Source organism: Epinephelus lanceolatus, chromosome 5 (assembly GCF_041903045.1).
Source record: "Epinephelus lanceolatus isolate andai-2023 chromosome 5, ASM4190304v1, whole genome shotgun sequence".
Taxonomy (NCBI): Eukaryota; Metazoa; Chordata; class Actinopteri; order Perciformes; family Serranidae; genus Epinephelus; species Epinephelus lanceolatus.
The window spans coordinates 9,801,167-9,820,876 of NC_135738.1; the positions used below are offsets into that span (position 1 = coordinate 9,801,167).

Genomic DNA, 19,710 nt, shown 5'->3' on the forward strand with positions numbered 1-19,710 from the left:
ATGTAAAGCACTTTGAATGACATTGATTTGTTTTGAAAGGTGCTATATAAATAAAATTTGATTGATTGATTGATTGATTGATTGATTTGATATTTACGTAACCTATCCTGTTCTTAATTGACTTTACATGGTGTCCTGGGTGCTGAATCATTTGTTTTTAATCTGGGTTGAGTCTCTGTGCTTTACCTTGGTCACCTCAGTCAAAATTGAACATATATATATATATGACACTGTATATCAGAGGGGATAATGTCACCTCAGCTCACCCGCTTGCTGATGACTTGCTTCCCTATAGGTGCAGGGATACACTCAGGACATTATGCCCCCAAGTGTTTCTAGTGTGTGTGTGTGTGTGTGTGTGTGTGTGTGTGTGTGTGTGTGGTGAGCAGTAATCCTCACTCTCCCATCTGGCCAATGTGTCACAGTCTGTGTGTAAGGGGAATCCTCCTTTAGGAGTCTTACCCTCCATCACCCCATTGTCTTATGCTCATTCTACCAACTGATGGAGCAGAAATGAGCCTGATCTTTTAAGGAAAACTCACCTTCTGTCTTGAACCGGTTTATACAGGCGTCTGATCAGGTGTGGCTCACATGGATGTCTGATTTAGTGATGTACTTCTCTTTTGGGCATTCTCAGTTCAAAAAAGAAAAGAAAAAAATCATGTTGACTGGATGGTGGCCTCATGAATGCAACAATTTCCTAATCTTTCTCTTGTGTGGGAGTGTATATACGTGTCTGCATTATTTTCAAAGTTACATGGATAATAATAAACAACAGACACTTACATAACCTCACCAGCATATGGCATGTAATCCAGCCTGCGGTACACATAATGCATCCACTGCTGTGTGTTTTTAAAGTGAGCTCGATCATGATGATGATGATGATGATGGTGCATGACAACGCTCACACAGTATGTCATGTAAAAGCACTTAAAAGATGTGTTCCAAGGATTATTAATGGGATGGTGAAAATGCACACAACTGACTCAGCTCTTAATCCCGTAGGGTCAGGAAAGACCGAGCAAAGCCCCTCATGAGCCTCTTTAAAATTTAGAATGAATAAATGAACAGTGCCGTGGTTTAAGAAAAAATGTTGTTTTTAACTAAGATGGAAAATGTCTCACGTGAAAGTTTTCGTGACTCATTGAAATGCAGTGGTGTGCAGACTTTTTGAAGGGCAGGGGCGAAAAGAAAAAAAAGGGCACATACAGTGCGTTCTCGCCACTGAAGAGGGCACTAAGTTCCGCGTGTTTTCGAGGGCACTTTAGACATGTTTATATGTTATACAAATGGCACATTATATAGCCTTAAAACAGACTAACTAGACAGACTACCCAAGTTAGTTTGTAGTTAGGATCAGCATCCATGAGAACTGTGTAGATTCAACATTGGACTGTGAAGAACACACAGAGACATGGATGCATGAAAGAAATAAATCCCTGGGGGGGTCTGGGGGTCCTCCCCCCGAAAATTTTCAATTAAGTAGATGCCATTTCCTGTATTGTAGTGCATTTTAACACCATATTAGCACCAGATAATCCAAACTGGTTCTGTGAGATATAGTTCTGGCTCAATATAGATCAAAAAAGGGCCCAACATAAAAGTCATTGCAACAGTAATGTTTTTACCACCCAAGAGGGCAGTTTATCATGTTTTAACCAGCCAAGAGGGCAGTTTAGTGTGTTTTAACCAGCCAAGAGGGCAGTTTAGTGTGTTTTGCCAACCAGGAGGGCACTTTAGTGTGCGTTTTGGCTCCCAGGAGGGCAGTTTATCATGTTTTAACCAGCCAAGAGGGCAGTTTAGTGTGTTTTTTAGCTCCAAAGAGGGCACTTTAGCGTGCGTTTTTCAACACGTGATTTAAAAAAATGAATACTTTTGAGATTTCTTTTAATCAGAATTAATTCTTAATGAATCCAGTGATTACATAAAATTCAATGACAAATATTTTAGGCACTGTTTTATTGATCAAAAAAAAGGTAACATATTACCATGTTTTTAGCTTCTCCAACATTGTCACATCTATGATTGTAGTGGCCGTTTTTACTAAGGTTCAAGTTGCTACTGTAGGCCACTTAATCTGCAGTAAGTTGTTTTAGTTCTGACTCATGTTCAATTAATTAATCCACTCTTCTTGAGAAACCCAGTGTTACTCACAAGTAGTCCACAGGAGACAGGGAAAACGTTGATGTCGCTTTATTTGAAGACGCACAAAAAAAAAAAAACCCTGGTCCAATACCAGTATAAAGCAGTCCAAAACTGTACATGTTGTCACCTGCTATCTGTACACGCTACTACACACGTTATGCACGGTCAAAAACTTATTTCAATCCACGCTTATGCAGATTCCTCTACATCCTAGCTGCACACATGGTTGTCCTCACTGCGCACGTATGGCAAGTTGCCCTAAAGCCCAATTAACTGTCGTAAAGCAACAAAACAATATACTTTACTGCATTTAGCATCAGAACACAAAAATTGCAAACCTTTAACTTATAAATCTTAAAATACACATAACCTGTCCATATACTGTTGTTTAACTGTTTAACTTAATCACATATTACTTTGTGCCTAAGTGGCTCTCACAATGATATAAAACTAAACATCTTTGGACTGTTGGTCAAGCTAATTTGATATGTCACATTGGGCTCTAGGAAGATATAAGGGGCGTGTTTCACCTTTATAAATGAATACATAAATGAATAAATTGATAAATAATCAGCAGATGTACTGATAATGAAAATAACTGTTGCCACTCCTACCTTTCTCCCCAACTTCACTCTCACTTTAATCCAGTTTTTCTTCCTCTACCTTCCGTTAGGTGTGCAGGTAGTGGATGTTAAGTTGACAGGGCTGTATTTATAGACTATGAATATACACCAACAGATGGACAGTCTCATCGGAATGTTTTACTGTTGCTAGGAGACGTGGAAACATACTGTCAGCTGTTAATACAAGCAGATTGATGACAAAAAGAGAGCACCTTGACAACTGGCTTAATGATGCACACCGAACAAAAATATAAATGCAACACTTTGTTTTGCTGTCCTCCTATTTTCCATTGCAATCAGGAGAGACACGTTTTTATGGTTAAAGAATATTTATTAACATGTGAACGAATGAATAAGAATGTGGAAAGTCTTTGGCGATTAGACCCCGTAGAGATGGTTTGATTTAAGGAGGGTGATGAATCCATAGTCGAATAGGGAACCCCTGGTGGTGGTAGAGGTGGTGACGATGAGATGAGAGGAAGATGGAGAAGTGCCGATGATCTGGAGAAGTAGAGGAATGAGTCTTTGAGAGCTTGTCCTGGACTCTGGATACGATGGCTGGAGGTGACCGGGGTAGAGGAAGGCGCGAAGATTCTGCCTAAAATGATGGCTGACAGCAGCAGAAGAGAGAGAGGATCTAAAATGTTGCAGTGGCATCGTGATTGGCTGAGAGATCATGTGATTGGGTAACTAAAGGAGTGAACACCCATAGTCAGCTGATTAGAGGAAGTAGTGAGAGTGGGATGGAGAAAATGTGAAAGGGTGAGCACGAGAAAGGTCTTCCTGATTGAACTTACGCTGAGCTTCATTAGTTTAAATAAAAGATCTAAGACTGTTTCCATGCACACAAAAGGCTGATTTCCCTCTAATTTTGTTCACAAATTTATTAAAATCTGTTCTTGTGCATCCACCTGACAGGTGCAGGATATCAGGATGCTCATTAAACAGCATCATCACTACACAGGTGTGCCTCGGGATGGTCACAATAAAAGGCTGCTCCAAAATATGCAGTTTTATTTTGATTAAAGACATTTTAGCGCCACAGAAATGCATTTTTTGGTTACAGATAGTGCCAAACATTGTAGTGAAACGAACATTCAGTTCACAGGCAACAGCGCTTATGGACATTCCTGCAGTCAGTATACCAATGTCACACTCCCCCAAAACTTGTGACATCTGTGGCGTTGTGCTGTGTGATTAAACTGAACATTTTAGAGTGGCCTTTTATTGTGATCATCCCAAGACACACCTGGGATGCTGTTTAATCAGCATCTTGATATGCCACACCTGTCAGGTGGATGGATTATCTTGGCAAATGAGAAGTACGTGAGAAATAAGTCTTCGGTGTGCACAGGAAAAGTCTTAAATCTTTAATTTAAACTCTTGAAAAATGGGAGCAAAAACGAAAGTGTTGTGTTTATACTTTCTTTCAGTTGTATGTTAGCATTCATCTCTCAAAGTGTACAAATGTACTCAATAGGGTGGTTCATATCTGCGGCAAAATCACTGGTAATGTTAAACCCACAGAGTGTTATGAATATGAACACATGCATACTCTTTGAGCCCCTCTTCCATCTAACTTCCAGTTAAACTCCATAAGAAAAAGCAGACTGAGCCCTTCTTATTCATTATTTTAAATTGATTTAATGTGTAACCAATTGCTGTTTGGGGACAAGTAAAGTGATTGATTCTTTTTGTTAACGTAATGAGGGTAAATTGGAGCTAATTATAAGGAAATACTCGAGTGAAGGTCAGATTTTTGTTACTTGGACAGTGACAACTAACAGGAAAACTGTTTTCTCTCCCTGCAGCTTCCTCATGGTCCTGGTGTGTCTAATCTTCAGTGTCCTGTCCACTATAGAGCAATATGCAGAGTTCGCCACGGGAACACTCTTCTGGATGGTGAGTACTCTCAGTGTGCTGATTTGGTACCAAACATAAAACTTTAACAACTCTGATACAACTCTACAAATAGCCTAAATCCAAATCCTCACCATTCATTCATGTGGATTCTTTATTAAAGGTTGCATCAGTTATAAGAGACGCTCTTATTAAACATAGCACTACAGAAACAATGGTAACAGGTTTATCAGTCACTGTCTTAAAGGTTCTGCACACCCACATAGGTGTACTTTAACCCTATGGGCCAGAACGGCGCATAGTGTGTCTAAATTCACACCTCTTTATGGATTTTCTCGGCAACCATCATAGTGAGAAGCCACGCATATCACGTGAAACAGCGGAACCATAGCTTTCCAACAAGACCAAGCACTTGTCGCTAGTCCAATGTTTTCACAGTGAAAAAAAAGATACATTTACACTAAAATTATGTATAACAAAGCTTTCATACAGCTTTGCACACACATTACTGTTGGATGGATTACTTGCGACTGCAGGCTCGCACAGAAATGCCACGCATATCACATGAAAGCGCAGGAGCAGAGTTTTCCAGTGATACCACACACATCATTGTACTGTCATCCCATCATGCTATAAATACAGATTGATTGTCTACAAAATAAAAACCTGACGAATTTCTTTACAGTCCATTATACAGATCTTGTTATCAGTCACTTCATATAGTGAGGAATATCGTATCTTACCACGTCTTAGGCTTGTGTGTGTTTCTTCCTGTCTATCCACATTTGTAGTCCGGCTTTCAAGATGCAAATATCTCCATATGTCCAGCTGACACTCAAACTCAAACACATCAAACTTTGTATGACAAGACCAGTGCACTTCACCTTTGCGCACCCAGACAACTGAGGCCTAATTATGCATGCTGACAGGGCCGTAGTCACCATATACATTGACTAAAACGTATATTCGGCTCAGCCCTGGTAGGTAGTGCGTGTAACTGAACTATGGTAAACGTCCCTCCATCTCACCAGTGCCTAGATATCACTCCACTCTAACGACTCCATTGACCACCGTAGCAGGAGTTTCAACGACTGTCGTTGACACACCATTGGAGCATTAACGAACCCATGACATCATTGGCCTTAAATACCTGGGTTTCCACACCAGTTTGTCAGACTAGTTCCAACCTAGTTAGACAAGCATGAACTGATGAAGCCTCTTGGATAAGAGGTGAAACGTCTTCTAAGACAAAACTAAGTCCAGTTGCGTTCGATTCAGTTGCCTTGAGATAACTATGACTTGGATAAATGAGAATATCCACAGGCATGAACTTGAATACGCTTTAAGGAACAATGAATGTAAGTGTCTGGAACCTGTATGCACCCTGACTGGTTTCAGCTTCTCAAATGTGACAGTTTGGTGCCTTTTTCTATTTTGTTTCCCTGTAAATTGTTTATTAAAGTTGGGTTTTGGACTGCTGTGGGCACAAAACAAACATGTTTAAGATGTCACATTGGACTCTGGGAACCTCTCATTTCCTCTGTTGTCTAAAATAAACAATTATGACAGATTAAATGGAAAGTTAAAACAACCATTGCAGCCTTCATAATGGCACATGTATATCTGTTGATGATGGTGTTCCCACTACTATAGTGAGAGAAAGGATTCAGTGATGCTTCCTTAACAACTAAGACCTCAATTTTCTTGTGTAACAAGCCTTTTTTTCCTAATTAAGTAAATAAATAAATATATATTTGTAGAGAGACTGAACTGAAGAGTGACAGATGGGTGTCTGAAGCTGTCACAGCTGCATTGCAGTACCCTCCTACAGCCACATGATGGAGACAGAAGATCTTGGCTGGGACGGATTCGCCATTTTACACCTCAGCCCAAAGATATTACAAAGCTCAAAAAGCCTTATCACTTAAAGTTATTAGAAATACCACCGCACAACGCCTGCCAGCTTATGTTGCATTCATCCACAAGCCCTTCACAGTAAGAAGCGTAGTGTACATTATTAGTATGGGAATAGGGAGCCACTGTTTTTAACCTACTGTGATGACACTAGTTATGCCGAATCATTTGGCTCCACACAGACTGTACTTGCTGATACTTGCTGGTAAATTGACTTTCTTTGTGGCTTATTAGGCCATTAAGGCTGCTAAGTGATGCAATAAATCCAGGGCTTACAACAGGTTCGAGAAAATTATGGCTACTGTTTGGAAACTCTACAAAGAGCTCGCATCATCTGTCTCTTGCCAGCACGTCGTGAATATAAATACACACACGCAGCTCCTGCATACTCACGCACAGTTTACACAAAGGCTGCACACACATACACAGACGCAGATGCACGCGCTCACAAAAAACACACACATGTACCACCTCTTGAGTCCCGAGGGCAAACAGAGGACAGAGTGGACACTGTGTTCTGTAAACTTTTGGCCAGTGTCCTTTGAAGACCTACTATCACGGTTATTCATTTATTTTTACCCAAGAAGAGCCAAATACTCTCTATCATTATCTCTAACTCTCTTCCTGTCCTTTTCTCTGTCTCTCTCCTCCCTCCACCCACCTTCAACTGTTATTTCTGCTGCTTCGTTACTCAAGAGACCAGCAGTAATCAGCCCCATAAAGAAAGAGAGTGAAATTAATTCCTGCACACAATTAATCTTTTCTTTTGAAATCATCAAACCCTGTTTATTTGCACACCTGGATCTGTGTGTGTGTGTGTGTGTGTGTGTGTGTGTGTGTGTGTGTGTTTGTAATGCATGGTTTTGGTTCAATATTAATTGTGAGATAAGATAATCTCTTATCTGTATCTGCGTGTGTTTGAGGGGGTGGAGCCCTGTGAATGGTGTCATGGTGGCATATAGTGGTGGTAGTAGCTAAACTTAGAAAGTTCAGGGTCAGCTGACATCAGTGAATCAGACGCTGCTTGTTTTGGATGGCAGAGGGGACATTAGTCCTTGAGGCTATTTGGCCTTCAGGGCAGTTGCCAAAGTAAAGCTGGCCAAGCTGAGCAGGAGGCACAGAAGCATTCACGCAGGACACACATGCATGTCACATGGATCTCTTCTTTGTCTTCTCTTCTGCTCAGGTCTTTTTATTTTAATCCATATTTTAAAGTTTTGATATATATTACACAACCAGGGGCTCAGATAAGGACACTGCAAGGCCCGTAGAGAGAGTAGACCTCCCATCAGTGTGTTGGCCAGAGAACAGGCTCTTGAAGGAGTCATGTAAAATTAAAAATGTTGGGCCAACTGCTATTTATGCAAACCAATCTCCATCATGGTTTCTTTCTTCTTTTTATTTTGTAAAAGAGTCAGTAGCAATCAATTCTACAATAAAATGATTTATTTTATTTACTATTTTATACCTATTTTTGTTTACTTTACATAAACTTTAAAACTACAAATAAACTATAAAAAATATTTAATTTAATGAATTATTTCTTAATTTATTTGGTATTAATGTGATACACAGATTTGCACTGATGATTGCTGGGTAATATGTATGCTCAGCTTCACAATTTATTAGTTACACTAACGTTTCGCTTCCTCTGTTGAAAGACTCAAGTGATATTTTCCAATGCATCTGCATCTAAAACAGTTGGATGTGCGAGCATTTACCTTAAAACAAATGACAATCTGATCTGGGACCTTGGATGGTACGATGTTCGGCCCTAATTATCTGGAAATGTTAGAGGTTTACAGATCTAATCTTAAGCATGCAAAGCTGCTTGCAGACTAATTGGGGTTGCCTTGGTAATTTCAAACATATATGATATTTAGGATGATAACGGTTATGATTACATCAGTACGGAGCAGCTGACAGTGTTGCTAGCACACTACTGTTGACAGATCTTTAAAACTGACAGTTAAAATCTTACCTCCAGTTGTCACTGAAACATAGACAACCAATGTTCACCGCGTCTCCCCAACCATTTTTTCACCCAGACTTCTTAAACCGTCTGAAGCCTGGGCAAATTGGCTTGATTTCTTTAAAAAAAAAAAACATTGGAAGAGGCAATGAGCAATGAAAGAGGACATGACCCAAAAAATCAGCAAGAAATTAGTAACAAGAGAAAATTAAAAACAAGAAAATTAGTAAGAAAAAAAAGTTAAAAACAAACAAACAAGGAAATGACCTGGTAAAAGTGCTTGAAAATTATAATTATTCGTAACATGATTTCAAAATGTAATCATAATTATAGCTGCTGTGCAGCGATGGGTCGGGTCCGGGCATTTTTAGGCAATTCTGAGCAACAAGCAGAAGAACTGGAAGACATTTAGCAACACAATCTGCCTTTTGCATCAGCTGAGGCTTGAACTCACAACCTCTGAGACTAAGAATCAATTTCTATCTCACTGAGCTAATTAGTCAGTGACAATTCATATGTAGCTTCACAAATTGACTAAACCAGACGTGCAGGTTTAGCAGCCGTCCATGCATGGAAAAGCAGATTTCAAACCACTGTAAAAAAATTCAGTTATCGAAACAAAAATCTGAAAATACACATATTGCATCTAGACAGCATGGAGATGTTGGTCATTTGTTTGTAACAATGATTGATTTGCTCCATAAGTGAAAAACTGATGTTTAAAATTGCCATTTTTACATTGATTCCAATTGTTCACATTAGAGCAAAATTCAAAATGCTGTCAAAAATTCAGTTTTTGAGATAAAATTCTGAAATTTGCCACACATCATCTACCATGACTCTAGAATTTTGTCTTTTTTTCATGAACACTGAAGATTTATTTAGCAAGAATTTGTATGTATATGTTTACAGTACCATTTACAGTCAAACATTTTGATGCACTGTAGGCTCAATTTTTGATAAATCAAAAATCTGAGAAACGCAGTTTTTGTAGGACAGTCTGAAGATGCTCTGTCACAAGTTTGGTGTCAATTGAGCAAAAATTGTGGGAGAAGATAGGTTTAAGAAGTTTTACAGTTTTTGAAAAAAAACAGAGTGATGAACTTCATAATTTTTAATAGGTTTAAATGTACAAAAGTTTCTTCAGTATTGGGGCTACAGTTTGATGAAAGTTGTGAAGTTGTAGCACGTATGGTTGATTTGTTATGAATTTTCACCATCAGGACTATTGGCTTGAGTTTACAGCTGAAGATATCTGGCATGAGACTGGATCTTTGTGCAAAGTTTGGTGAGTTTTCACCCATGGGAAGTATGATTTCCTCGGAAGAAGAAAGAAGAATACCTCTTGTACTCCACCCCCATTTTGTAGCAAAAACGCCTAAAATGACACACCCAAATTAAAATGACTGTAGCTTCTGAACCGCTCAGACTACATGCATGCATGAGGTCTTGCCAGAAAGAAAACTCCCTTAACGTTCTTGTGAAAGTGTCAGAAACACTCTAGGTGATACAGAGACAGAGTAATGGGCCTCTGAAGTCAGTAAAAAAATTGAAGATTTTACCTAAAATGAAATAAAAATGTTTTTCCAGGATGAATAACTGTCTGTGGCTTCATCTGAGCAGGTAAATGACACTATGGGGCTGTAGGCACACTATCAATGAACATTTGTTTCAAATTTGAAGAAGACTGCTCAAAGTATGACCATTCTACAGTGTTTTTTCCATTAAAAAAGATCCAGGCGGAGCTCCAAATGACAAGTCGGTCACTCCGCTTCAAAACAGTACTGAGTGATCAAACAACACTCAGCCAGCTTCAAACATTGTACCTTATTGAAATCAGGTGTGATTATGATAGCTGATGTTGTTTATGACACAGAAACATCATAAAATCTCACCAAATAAAGCCATATGAAACATAAAAGTTATGATCCCGCTTTCTAGACGGTATATCTCAGCCAAAAATAGTAGTAGGAGTGAGACTCTTACCTTTTATAAAAGAGCTAAGTCCCTGCTAAGGACTCCACATAAGATCGAGAGTAATCCTTTAACTTTTCCCGTCGAAAAACGCCATGACATGACTTGTCACCACTCATTGCGATTTTTGACTTTGTGTGTTTAGGCTGCTCTGGTGTGAAATCCATAATAAATAAAAGAAAAACAATGTTATTTTTGAAAAGTCAAGAGCTTCCTGAATCCGGCAATACCAAACATCACATGGTTTGATGACGTAGTGCGCCTGGGAGATACCATTTAACAGAGAGGGGGGGATGTTGGCGTCCTGGCGGAGTTAGAGGTTAAAAAATAATTTTCCACGTATATTTCCTTCTTCTTTTTTTTTGTTTTGTTTGCAGTTTGTTGGACATTTCTTACCAAGTTGCTCACTGCCTTTTTTACATGCTTTTGAAAAAAATAGCACTGCTTTGCTCAGCGTTCAGAGGTTTAAATACTTGCGAAATGCATCTGAAAGCAGCACAAGAAAGGTGATGTCACTCCAGGTTTCAAAAAAGGGTTAAGAAGTAAGCCTTCTGCTATACTACAGCAAGTTGTCACACTATGTCAGTCTGTTTTGTTTACATCTGCCTCCCCATGAGATCAGTTAGGCAGTGCATTCATGCTCCCTTTGCACAGTGATCTTAATAATATCCTGTAGTGTGTGATGTGCAATTATTTCGAATCTTGTAGTGTGTGAATATTTGAGATCAGACAGAATGTCTGAAATTTCTCCTTATGTGCATGATACAACACAGTTTCAAAATCGGTCAGAAGTTTTGAAAATTTTGTCCATAAAATTTGCGAACCCTGTTTTTAAAACTCCTGTAGTCTGAGACTGGCTTTAGTTACAGGGTCCTAACAGCTGCAACTGTCTGCAAACTGAAAGGAAGTGGTTGGTGAGTGTTGATTACTGAGATGTAAACATTTTGTCATGTGAGTTCATCACTGATGGATACAAATTATATGAAACCTTAAAACTTTAAATCTGCAATAGTCAAAAACTCACCTCTGAGAGAGCAGGTGCGTTTTAAATGGGGCTGACATTATTACCAGGAATTCAACATTAACAAAAAAGGCATTAGTTTGTCTTACACACCATCCATAAGTTTCAGATGCTTTGTAAAGCCCAGGAGAGTCTGGATGTAATAAGAGACTGTCTGTACGAACGTGTACCTCTGTTGTCGTGGGGCGCACGGATGAAGCAATCTAATCACATTTTCATTTGATACCGTAATTCCCAAGCAGCTCTATGAATGAGCTTCATCCTCGTCTGGCTTGATGAGATTAACAGGCGGCTGCTTTCAGTAAACACGTAGTTGCCAGTTTCTGATACACATACAAAAAACTCCCCAACATCTGGGTGACCCATTTTATGGAATTATGATGACTAATCCTTTCAAATTCCCCAAAATCATGTGTTCCTTTGACTTTCAAATGTCACCCAGATGTCATAATTACTAAACTCGATGAATTGGATTCTGTGGCCATTTTGTATCAGTGCTGATGTTTCGGTCTGACTGTGTGGAAAGTTTAGTGAATGCTAATTAATTTGTTTTATTTTCTAGAAAACATATCCACAATGACACTGAATATAACATCCTTTATCCTGATGCAACTATGAGAAGTTCCCATCTTGTTTGTCAGTAATTAACTCAACTTTGTCCAGAATGCAAATAACTGTTTAATTACATGTGCGTATAACCTCAGCTTTTAGCAAAATGAACATCCTGCCTGCGGCCATAAACCTGTACAACTCCTCCCTCAGAGTGTCAGCCGCTCTGAGTCGGTAGACTGACATCTGGACTTTATTCACCTTCTTAATTTATTATTTATTATTATCTGTTGGGTGCAATTTTTCAACTGTGCAATATTTTTCAGCATATGACTTTATCATGCACATAACTGTACATATTTCTTATATTTACTTTATTCTATTCTTGTTTATTCTATTGATGTATTGTAGTTAAATTTCACACTCACAACCTCAGCACAGTGCTAATATATATTTTATTTTTTAATAATTTTTATTATTACTATTACTATTACTAGTGTTTAACACTGTAACATAATGCATATTACTATTTTTTATTTTATTTTATTCTATATTATTTTATTGCTTTATATTTACATACTTTTATTTCATGTTCTTATTTTATTTTATTCTATTTTATTTTATTTTATTCAATTAAATTTTGTTTTATTTTATTTTATTTTATGGCTTTACGTTGACATATGTTTAATTCATGCTCTTATTTTATTTTATTTTAATTTATTTCATTTTATTCAAATTTATTTTATTGCTTTACATTGAAATACTTTTAATTCATGCTCTTATTTTATTTTAATTTATTTCATTTTATTTTATTTTTTATTTTATTTCATTGCTTTATATTTACATAATTTTATTTTGTGCTCTTATTTTATTCTATTCTAATTTATTTTATTTTATTCAACTGTATTTTATTGCTTTATATTTACGCACTTTAATTTCATGCTCTTATTTTATTTTGATTTATTTTATTTTGTTTTGTTTTATTTTATGGCTTTACATTGACATACTTTTAATTCATGCTCTTATTTTATTCTATTCTAATTTATTTCATTTTATTCAATTTTATTTATTTTATTTTATTTTATTGCTTTGTATTTACACACTTTTATTTCATGCTCTTATTTTATTTTGATTTATTTTATGGCTTTACATTGACATACATTTAATTCATGCTCTTATTCTATCTTCTTATAATTCTCTATACTTTACATTGGAGCAACTTTAATGAATCACTTTATTTCTGATTCTGATAAAGTCCAAACTGTCCATGGATCATACAGTGTCATATCGACACAGTAGCAGGGACTTAGTCTGAAACATAGTCTGTTACTCTCCTACACAAACAATAAGGCCACGGCTGGCTGGTCAAGCTCAACAGAAATGGATGTTATAGGTATCTCGCTTCCAGACCTCTGAATGCCTGCCTCCGATTTGTTCAGCGATTCAAATCTGAATGAATAAAGTGAAACCAAATGGTAATTCAGTCTGATTATCAGGCTATGTTATAGAGATTCACTGAACCATTTCTGCCCGTCTCTGTCTTCGATTCTGCCTCTTTATCTTCCTCTCCCTTTGTCTTTAACTCAGTGACAGAAAATGAGCAATTCATGGGGATGAATACTGGGTATACGGATCCCAGGCCAGACGACTCAAGCGAGAAGCTGTAAACATGGTTAATTAATGAAAATAGGCAAACTGAAAATGTAGAGAACAGCAAAAGGGATCTGTCCATCTGCATGCCCCATCACTGTTATAATCCGTTGAAGGCCTTAGGTTAGTGTTCAATAAAACAAAGAGTTCTGTAGTATAGTAGTACACTTTTGCCAGCCAAAATAGTGTCTGCTTTGAGTGACGGGTCATTGTTTTGGGGCTCTGTGGTGCTGTGTTATTGCAGCAGGGCTCATGGTATTAAGTTTCATACGAGGGGTGGTCAGGGAGCAGCCAGTTCAAGCAATCAGCCAGATGACCACCCACATGGCCTTAGGTCTTAACAGACAGTATGGTGGCTAAATATTATGCATACACGGTGGCCAGGAAATCGATCTCTACTGGACGGGCTTAATTAATTCACAGGGGCACACAGGTATGCACATGATAGAAAAATAAATGCACAATGGCACATATTGGAACACAATTCCCCTAAAACCAAAAATACACATTTGTCCTCTTACCTGTTGTACTAGTTATCAGCCTAGATTACTTTGGTGTGGGTTGCAGAGTGATATCAGCTGTAGAGATGTCTGCCTTCTCTCCAATATAATGGAACTACAGTAAATGGCCCTTGGCTTGTGGTGCGCCAAGTGCCAAAAGAATTAATTCAACAGCAATGTCTCTTTCCAGAAAAAATGACCTGGTTACTCAAGATAATCCACAGACCTTAGGCGTTTTCAGACCAAACAGTTCAGGGACTCCCTCAGTGGAACTGTCCACTGGGGAGCTCCCCTCAAAAACTACATGAGCTGGAGGACTTTCTTCTGTTTACGTTCATTTTCGGCAATAGAAACGTTGAAGTGATGCACTATAAACTGTCCGGCAGTTGATTTAGCGCTGTCACTTTCGCTTTGAAGATTCAAAATGGCGTTGTATTTCCACTGGTGCACATATGCTCATTAAAGCCTGGACTTCACTGTTGGTCCAGTTATTCTTGTTTACTTCCAGTTTTTGATTTTATTACAAGTTGTTGATTGTGTTTTTGTGTTGTGTGCAATTCTGACTTACGTCACTCATGCTTCCTTTTGTTCTGAGAGAGTACTAGTTATGGGCAAAGCAGTTCTTTAGATGTTACTGAATCACTAGAATCAGTTCATTAAAAAGAGTCCTTCAAATGATTCGTTCACCGAATTGTTCAGAGCTTGGCGGAAGGAGCCCTGACTGTTTACTGCGTAGTCCGACTCACTGAACTGATACACGGCTGAGCTGCTGTGTCTGCCCTGCACTGGTGAGTCTCATTACTGGCCAGCCTAACATTTTAAGTTTGTTTATCTAGAAACTAAGTCTGTTAAAACAATGAGGAGGTGTGTGACTGTGTTCATGTGGCTTGACTCCTGGCTACATTAGCCACTAGCTTGGAGAAAACGGTCCCTATGAAAGTGTATCGCTGAGAAGAAAGGATTTGAATTACTCAGGGATCAGGGTGATGACGTTCACCAAGTGATTCGTTCACTGAGTGATTTGTTCACTGAGTGATTCGTCAGGCGGTAGGCAGTCCCTTTCTGCACCCTGGCTGCCTCACAACTCGCGAGTGATTCATCGTTCGCAGTGACCGAATCGGCAGTTCCACTCTCGGTCTGCACGTTCGCTGCTGAGCTCAACTGAACTGAGAAATTAACGAATTAGTTTCGGAAGTGATTCAGTTCTGTACGTTCACTCAACAGATTCGTTCTTTTGAATGATTCATTCGCGAACGACAGAACACTAGAGAGTACCTACTCTGAAATCGGAGCTAAAAAAGTCCACCAAAATGATGTTCTAAAAACTACTATTGTTCCTAGTTCTTACGATACACAATAAAAGGGGGGTTCTAAGAACTATGAAGTTCCTCCAGTCCGAAAACGCCTCTTATTGTGAGCGGTATTTTCTTCCTACAGAACTACAACCCTCAACTGTATCACTGTGCAGGAGAACGTTAGCATCTACTGCTAGCTCACCTAGCAGCACTGAGCTAGCTAACGTTACAGCTCAGCTGAGGAGGCCATCAGTGTTTACATCTTGCGCCATCACAAGCACAAGCCTTTTATCCATGTGGTGATATGGTTGGCGGGTAGCCTGGAAATCCAGACCCAAATCTAGAAAGATTTAGGGTCTGGCCATGAGTAATGCAAATGGCCCAACTCGAGGGGCGGCACCAAGCATGCATTTGAAAATATCACTGGACGCAATTGGATAACATTACGACCAATCAGAACAATACTTAGCACTTAGCTACCAGCGGAGCTAACTGGTAGATTAGACTCTCGCTGTATCCGGTCGGCAAAACAGCAAAAACGTCCTTCTTGCAAAGGAAAGATTCGAGCGCCGTCTTCTGTTCCTCTTTTAGAGAAAAAGCCAAGTCTAACTCATTCATTGTAGCGGCCAAAGCTGTTTCAAACAACTGGTGTTCATCCGTAGCCATCTTGCAATGTTTACTGACTGATTCCGGACTTCGTCGTCGCGGCGCTGTCATCATCTGTTTAGCTCGCCTCTGGCCCGCCTATATCAGATACACCGATGTGATTGGTGCAGCTCGGCTCCAACGGCATGGGTAATGAGCATCATTACTGATTGCCAGAGTGACTCGCTGAGCAAATTCAAATTGTGCTCTCATGAGAACTCTGGATTTCCAGGGTAGTTGGCGGGTGTAGTTGGGTAGAGAGAAAATAGTTCCTACATGAAACTGCTGTCAACAAGGTCTGGGGATTATCTTGAACCTTTTTTGTGTTTTGAGCACCGCAAGCTACGTGTCATCGAGTTCTATTATATTGGGCAGAATTCAGACACTTTCACGACTTATACTTCCAACGCTCAGCAGGTCACACCAAAACAATGTAGGTAGATAAACAGCACCACAGGTGAGAGGAAAAATATGTATCTTTGACTTAGGAGTGAACTGTCGCTTTAAAGGCACCAGCCTCAACTGATATATAATCCAGCCCTCATTTATTACTCTTCTTTATTTGAAGTATTTTTACATGTTTAGACAAGACATAAACACCTTAGAGAACACTGTATGGGTGCACACCAGTTGAGTATCCATGAGTCAGTGTGTTAAATGTCCTTTTATTGTCCAGACATTCACGGGGAAGCTGTATCCATGTCTTCTGAAATAAAGACAGTCCAGTTCTCCCATTTTCGGAGGAATATTGGTCCTCTGGATCTCAGAGAAAAGTCATCTTTACCATTATAAAGATCTCCCTGATTATATTTATCCATAGATTTGTACCAGTTCTTCATAATCACTTTCTTGCTGGCAATAAACAGTATTTTACACAGATACCAATCTTTTTTATTCATCACATCTTTCCTTATTGCACCGAAATACAGGACCTTGACATCAATATATCATGTTTCATGATGAATATAAACCGCTTCTTCAAATGCTGCAGAAAGGTTTACATCTATATGAAGTTCTCAGTATCCAAGTTTATGTTTGTTAGGCTGCAGTGTGATAACATTTCATCCTGTGGCTTCAATCACTTAGCCATTGACCCTGTCTCAATATGAGCTGTCATCAGCCGTGTTATCAACCTCCATCTTTCCTGCTGGGTGACTGGGTGGTCTTAGTCCTGCTAGACCACCTCAGTGTCTCTCTTTCTCTGTCTCGCACACCTGTCATTACCTACTCGTATCATATCGTAAATCTTGGTGATTGATTATAATGGCTTGATTAATGCTTTTAGATTAGTCCTAATGCAATGCTTTTAGAAATGATACATTATCTACTTCCACATCCACTTGATATGTGTGTGCTTCATAGTTATTTTTGCTGTACCCATGGATTAATGTAACCCTTGTTCTGTGTTTGCATTGTGCTCCACAGGAGATTGTGCTGGTGCTGTTCTTTGGCACAGAGTATGTGGTCCGGCTGTGGTCGGCAGGCTGTCGCAGCAAATATGCGGGCATCAAAGGACGCCTCCGCTTTATCAGGAAGCCCATATCAATCATAGGTGCACCTGGCATTTTCCTTTGCTCCCTTTTAATACAGCGGATGTCATGTATTGTTCTTGTAGATCAACAACTTAGATCATTCAAGCGTTGTAAGGCTTTACTTTAGTACAATGTTTCCTTACTCAAGTGATTATGTTATCTTAACTGTTTCTTTTTCACTGTCTCTCTATCTCTTTCCGACAGATTTGATAGTGGTCATTGCCTCAATCATTGTGCTCGGTGTAGGCTCCAATGGCCAAGTGTTTGCCACGTCTGCTATCAGGTAGAGTGACTATTTTCTGCTGCATTTTATTGACTCGTACATGTAGCTGGTGAGATATCAGAAGATAATGGGGTGTTTTTGTGTGTTACAGGGGCATCCGTTTCCTCCAAATCCTGCGCATGCTACATGTGGATCGACAGGGAGGAACGTGGAGGCTCCTGGGATCTGTAGTCTTTATTCACCGACAGGTAAGTTGAAAGTATTCAGGCCAATTCTGAAACAAACTAGAGGTGCAAAACAAGCCATTACTCTTGTTGCATCAGTTATGTCAACTAAATCATTTTAAAGGCTGTTAGTTTATGATTGTTAGTTTTTACTCACACACTATAAGACTTTGCAAAGACTCAGGATCTTGCAGGGTCACAATTTGCAAGACTAAAGTAGATTCCTTTTGAGTTAGTTATTTCACATCCCGCTCCTGATGGAAAATGTTATGCTGAAATACCTTTAAGAAATATGACATATTAACAATTCATTAAGTGTCCCCAAAAACACAAAACTCTAGAAACACAAGATAAAAGGTGTCACATGTTGCATGCTGCTCAGTGGTTCAGCGGCCAGCATTGTTGCCTCACAGCAAGAGGGTTCCATGGATGGGGGAGCCCTTCTGTGTGGAGTTTGCATGTTCACCCCATGTCCTCCATGTACTCCAGCTTCCTCCCACATTCCAAAGACATGCAGGTGACTCTAAACTGTCCGTAGGTGTGAATGTGAGTGTGAATGGTTGTCTGTCTCTATGTGTCAGCCCTGTGATAGTCTGGTGACCTGTCCAGGGTGTACCCTGCCTCTCGCCCAGTGTCAGCTGGGATAGGCTTCAGCCCCCCTGTGACCGCTAACAGTATAAGCGGTTATGGACAATGAATGAATGAATGAATGAACTTGCTACCTGCAAACCATTTCAAACATTCCAGTTTCTCACTAACATAAATGCTGCTTTGTAAATCAGGTACATGCTGAATTTAACACAGACTCTTGTTCCACAACTCCAACAGTTTCTCCTCCTTTTCCACAGTCCACAATGGGACTTGTTCAAGTTCTTGTGCCTCCCTGGAATCCCCTCCATGAGCGTAGCTATTGGTTGTTGACAATGTTTGCATTATTGAACATTACTTTTTGCATGAGCCAAGTCGTCAAGACTGACTTAAGACAGCTCAGACTAAGTTTTATGACCATCTTATGCCAAACAATTGAGATCATGGGAGTGCGCACCCTGCTTGAAAGGTCCAGAGGACCGAAACGTTGCTTCATTAAAAACCACTGCTGTGGAAGTGCAAGTCAGTCTGCGGGCAATCCTTCTTTCCATGTTATCTACTTTCTGCTGTGCCAACACACCTGATGACAGAAGCTGATTATCCTGGTGTGCTTCAATACAAAAGTGCGCACCAATTGACATGAAAAATTTATATGAGACAATGAAAATGCTTGAAAAGTTGTTTGGTGTGAGGCTGACATTAGCTGCAGTATCATCTATAGGGTGAGTTCACAGACTCATTAGAAATACATGCACACGTGCACAAATAATCAGCAACAGACCTGGCTTTATAAGGAGAAGAACTCCTCAAGGTTGCCTTTATGTGTTTTTTTCACCCTATCCTGGTACACTTCTTTTTGTAATTTTATTAGGCGGACACACAATGAAATCAGAGGATGCAATGTTCTTTTCTTAATCCCTGAAGTAGACCGTGTTCTTTGGTCACAGTCAAAGCTGACGCTCATGTCTCTTTGATGCATAAGAAGAAGAACT

The 19,710-nt window shown here is 39.3% G+C and overlaps 1 protein-coding gene and 1 long non-coding RNA gene across 2 annotated transcripts in view; one reads left to right on the forward strand and one right to left on the reverse strand.

Annotated features, from left to right (window-relative positions):
- The window catches only part of kcnq1.2 (potassium voltage-gated channel, KQT-like subfamily, member 1.2), a 279,715-nt gene that overhangs the window by 24,002 nt on the left and 236,003 nt on the right, over positions 1-19,710 (forward strand). Inside the window, exons 3-6 of the mRNA XM_033634460.2 lie at positions 4,583-4,673; positions 17,577-17,703; positions 17,888-17,966; positions 18,058-18,154. Coding sequence (XP_033490351.1) covers positions 4,583-4,673; positions 17,577-17,703; positions 17,888-17,966; positions 18,058-18,154 — 394 coding nt within the window. The remainder of the gene's footprint in view (positions 1-4,582; positions 4,674-17,576; positions 17,704-17,887; positions 17,967-18,057; positions 18,155-19,710) is intronic.
- On the reverse strand, positions 2,127-10,735 carry LOC144463442 (uncharacterized). Its single transcript, XR_013491582.1, has 3 exons — positions 10,504-10,735; positions 8,527-8,635; positions 2,127-3,381 (listed from the first exon to the last, which is right to left on the reverse strand). It is a non-coding gene; the product is annotated as an uncharacterized LOC144463442 (long non-coding RNA).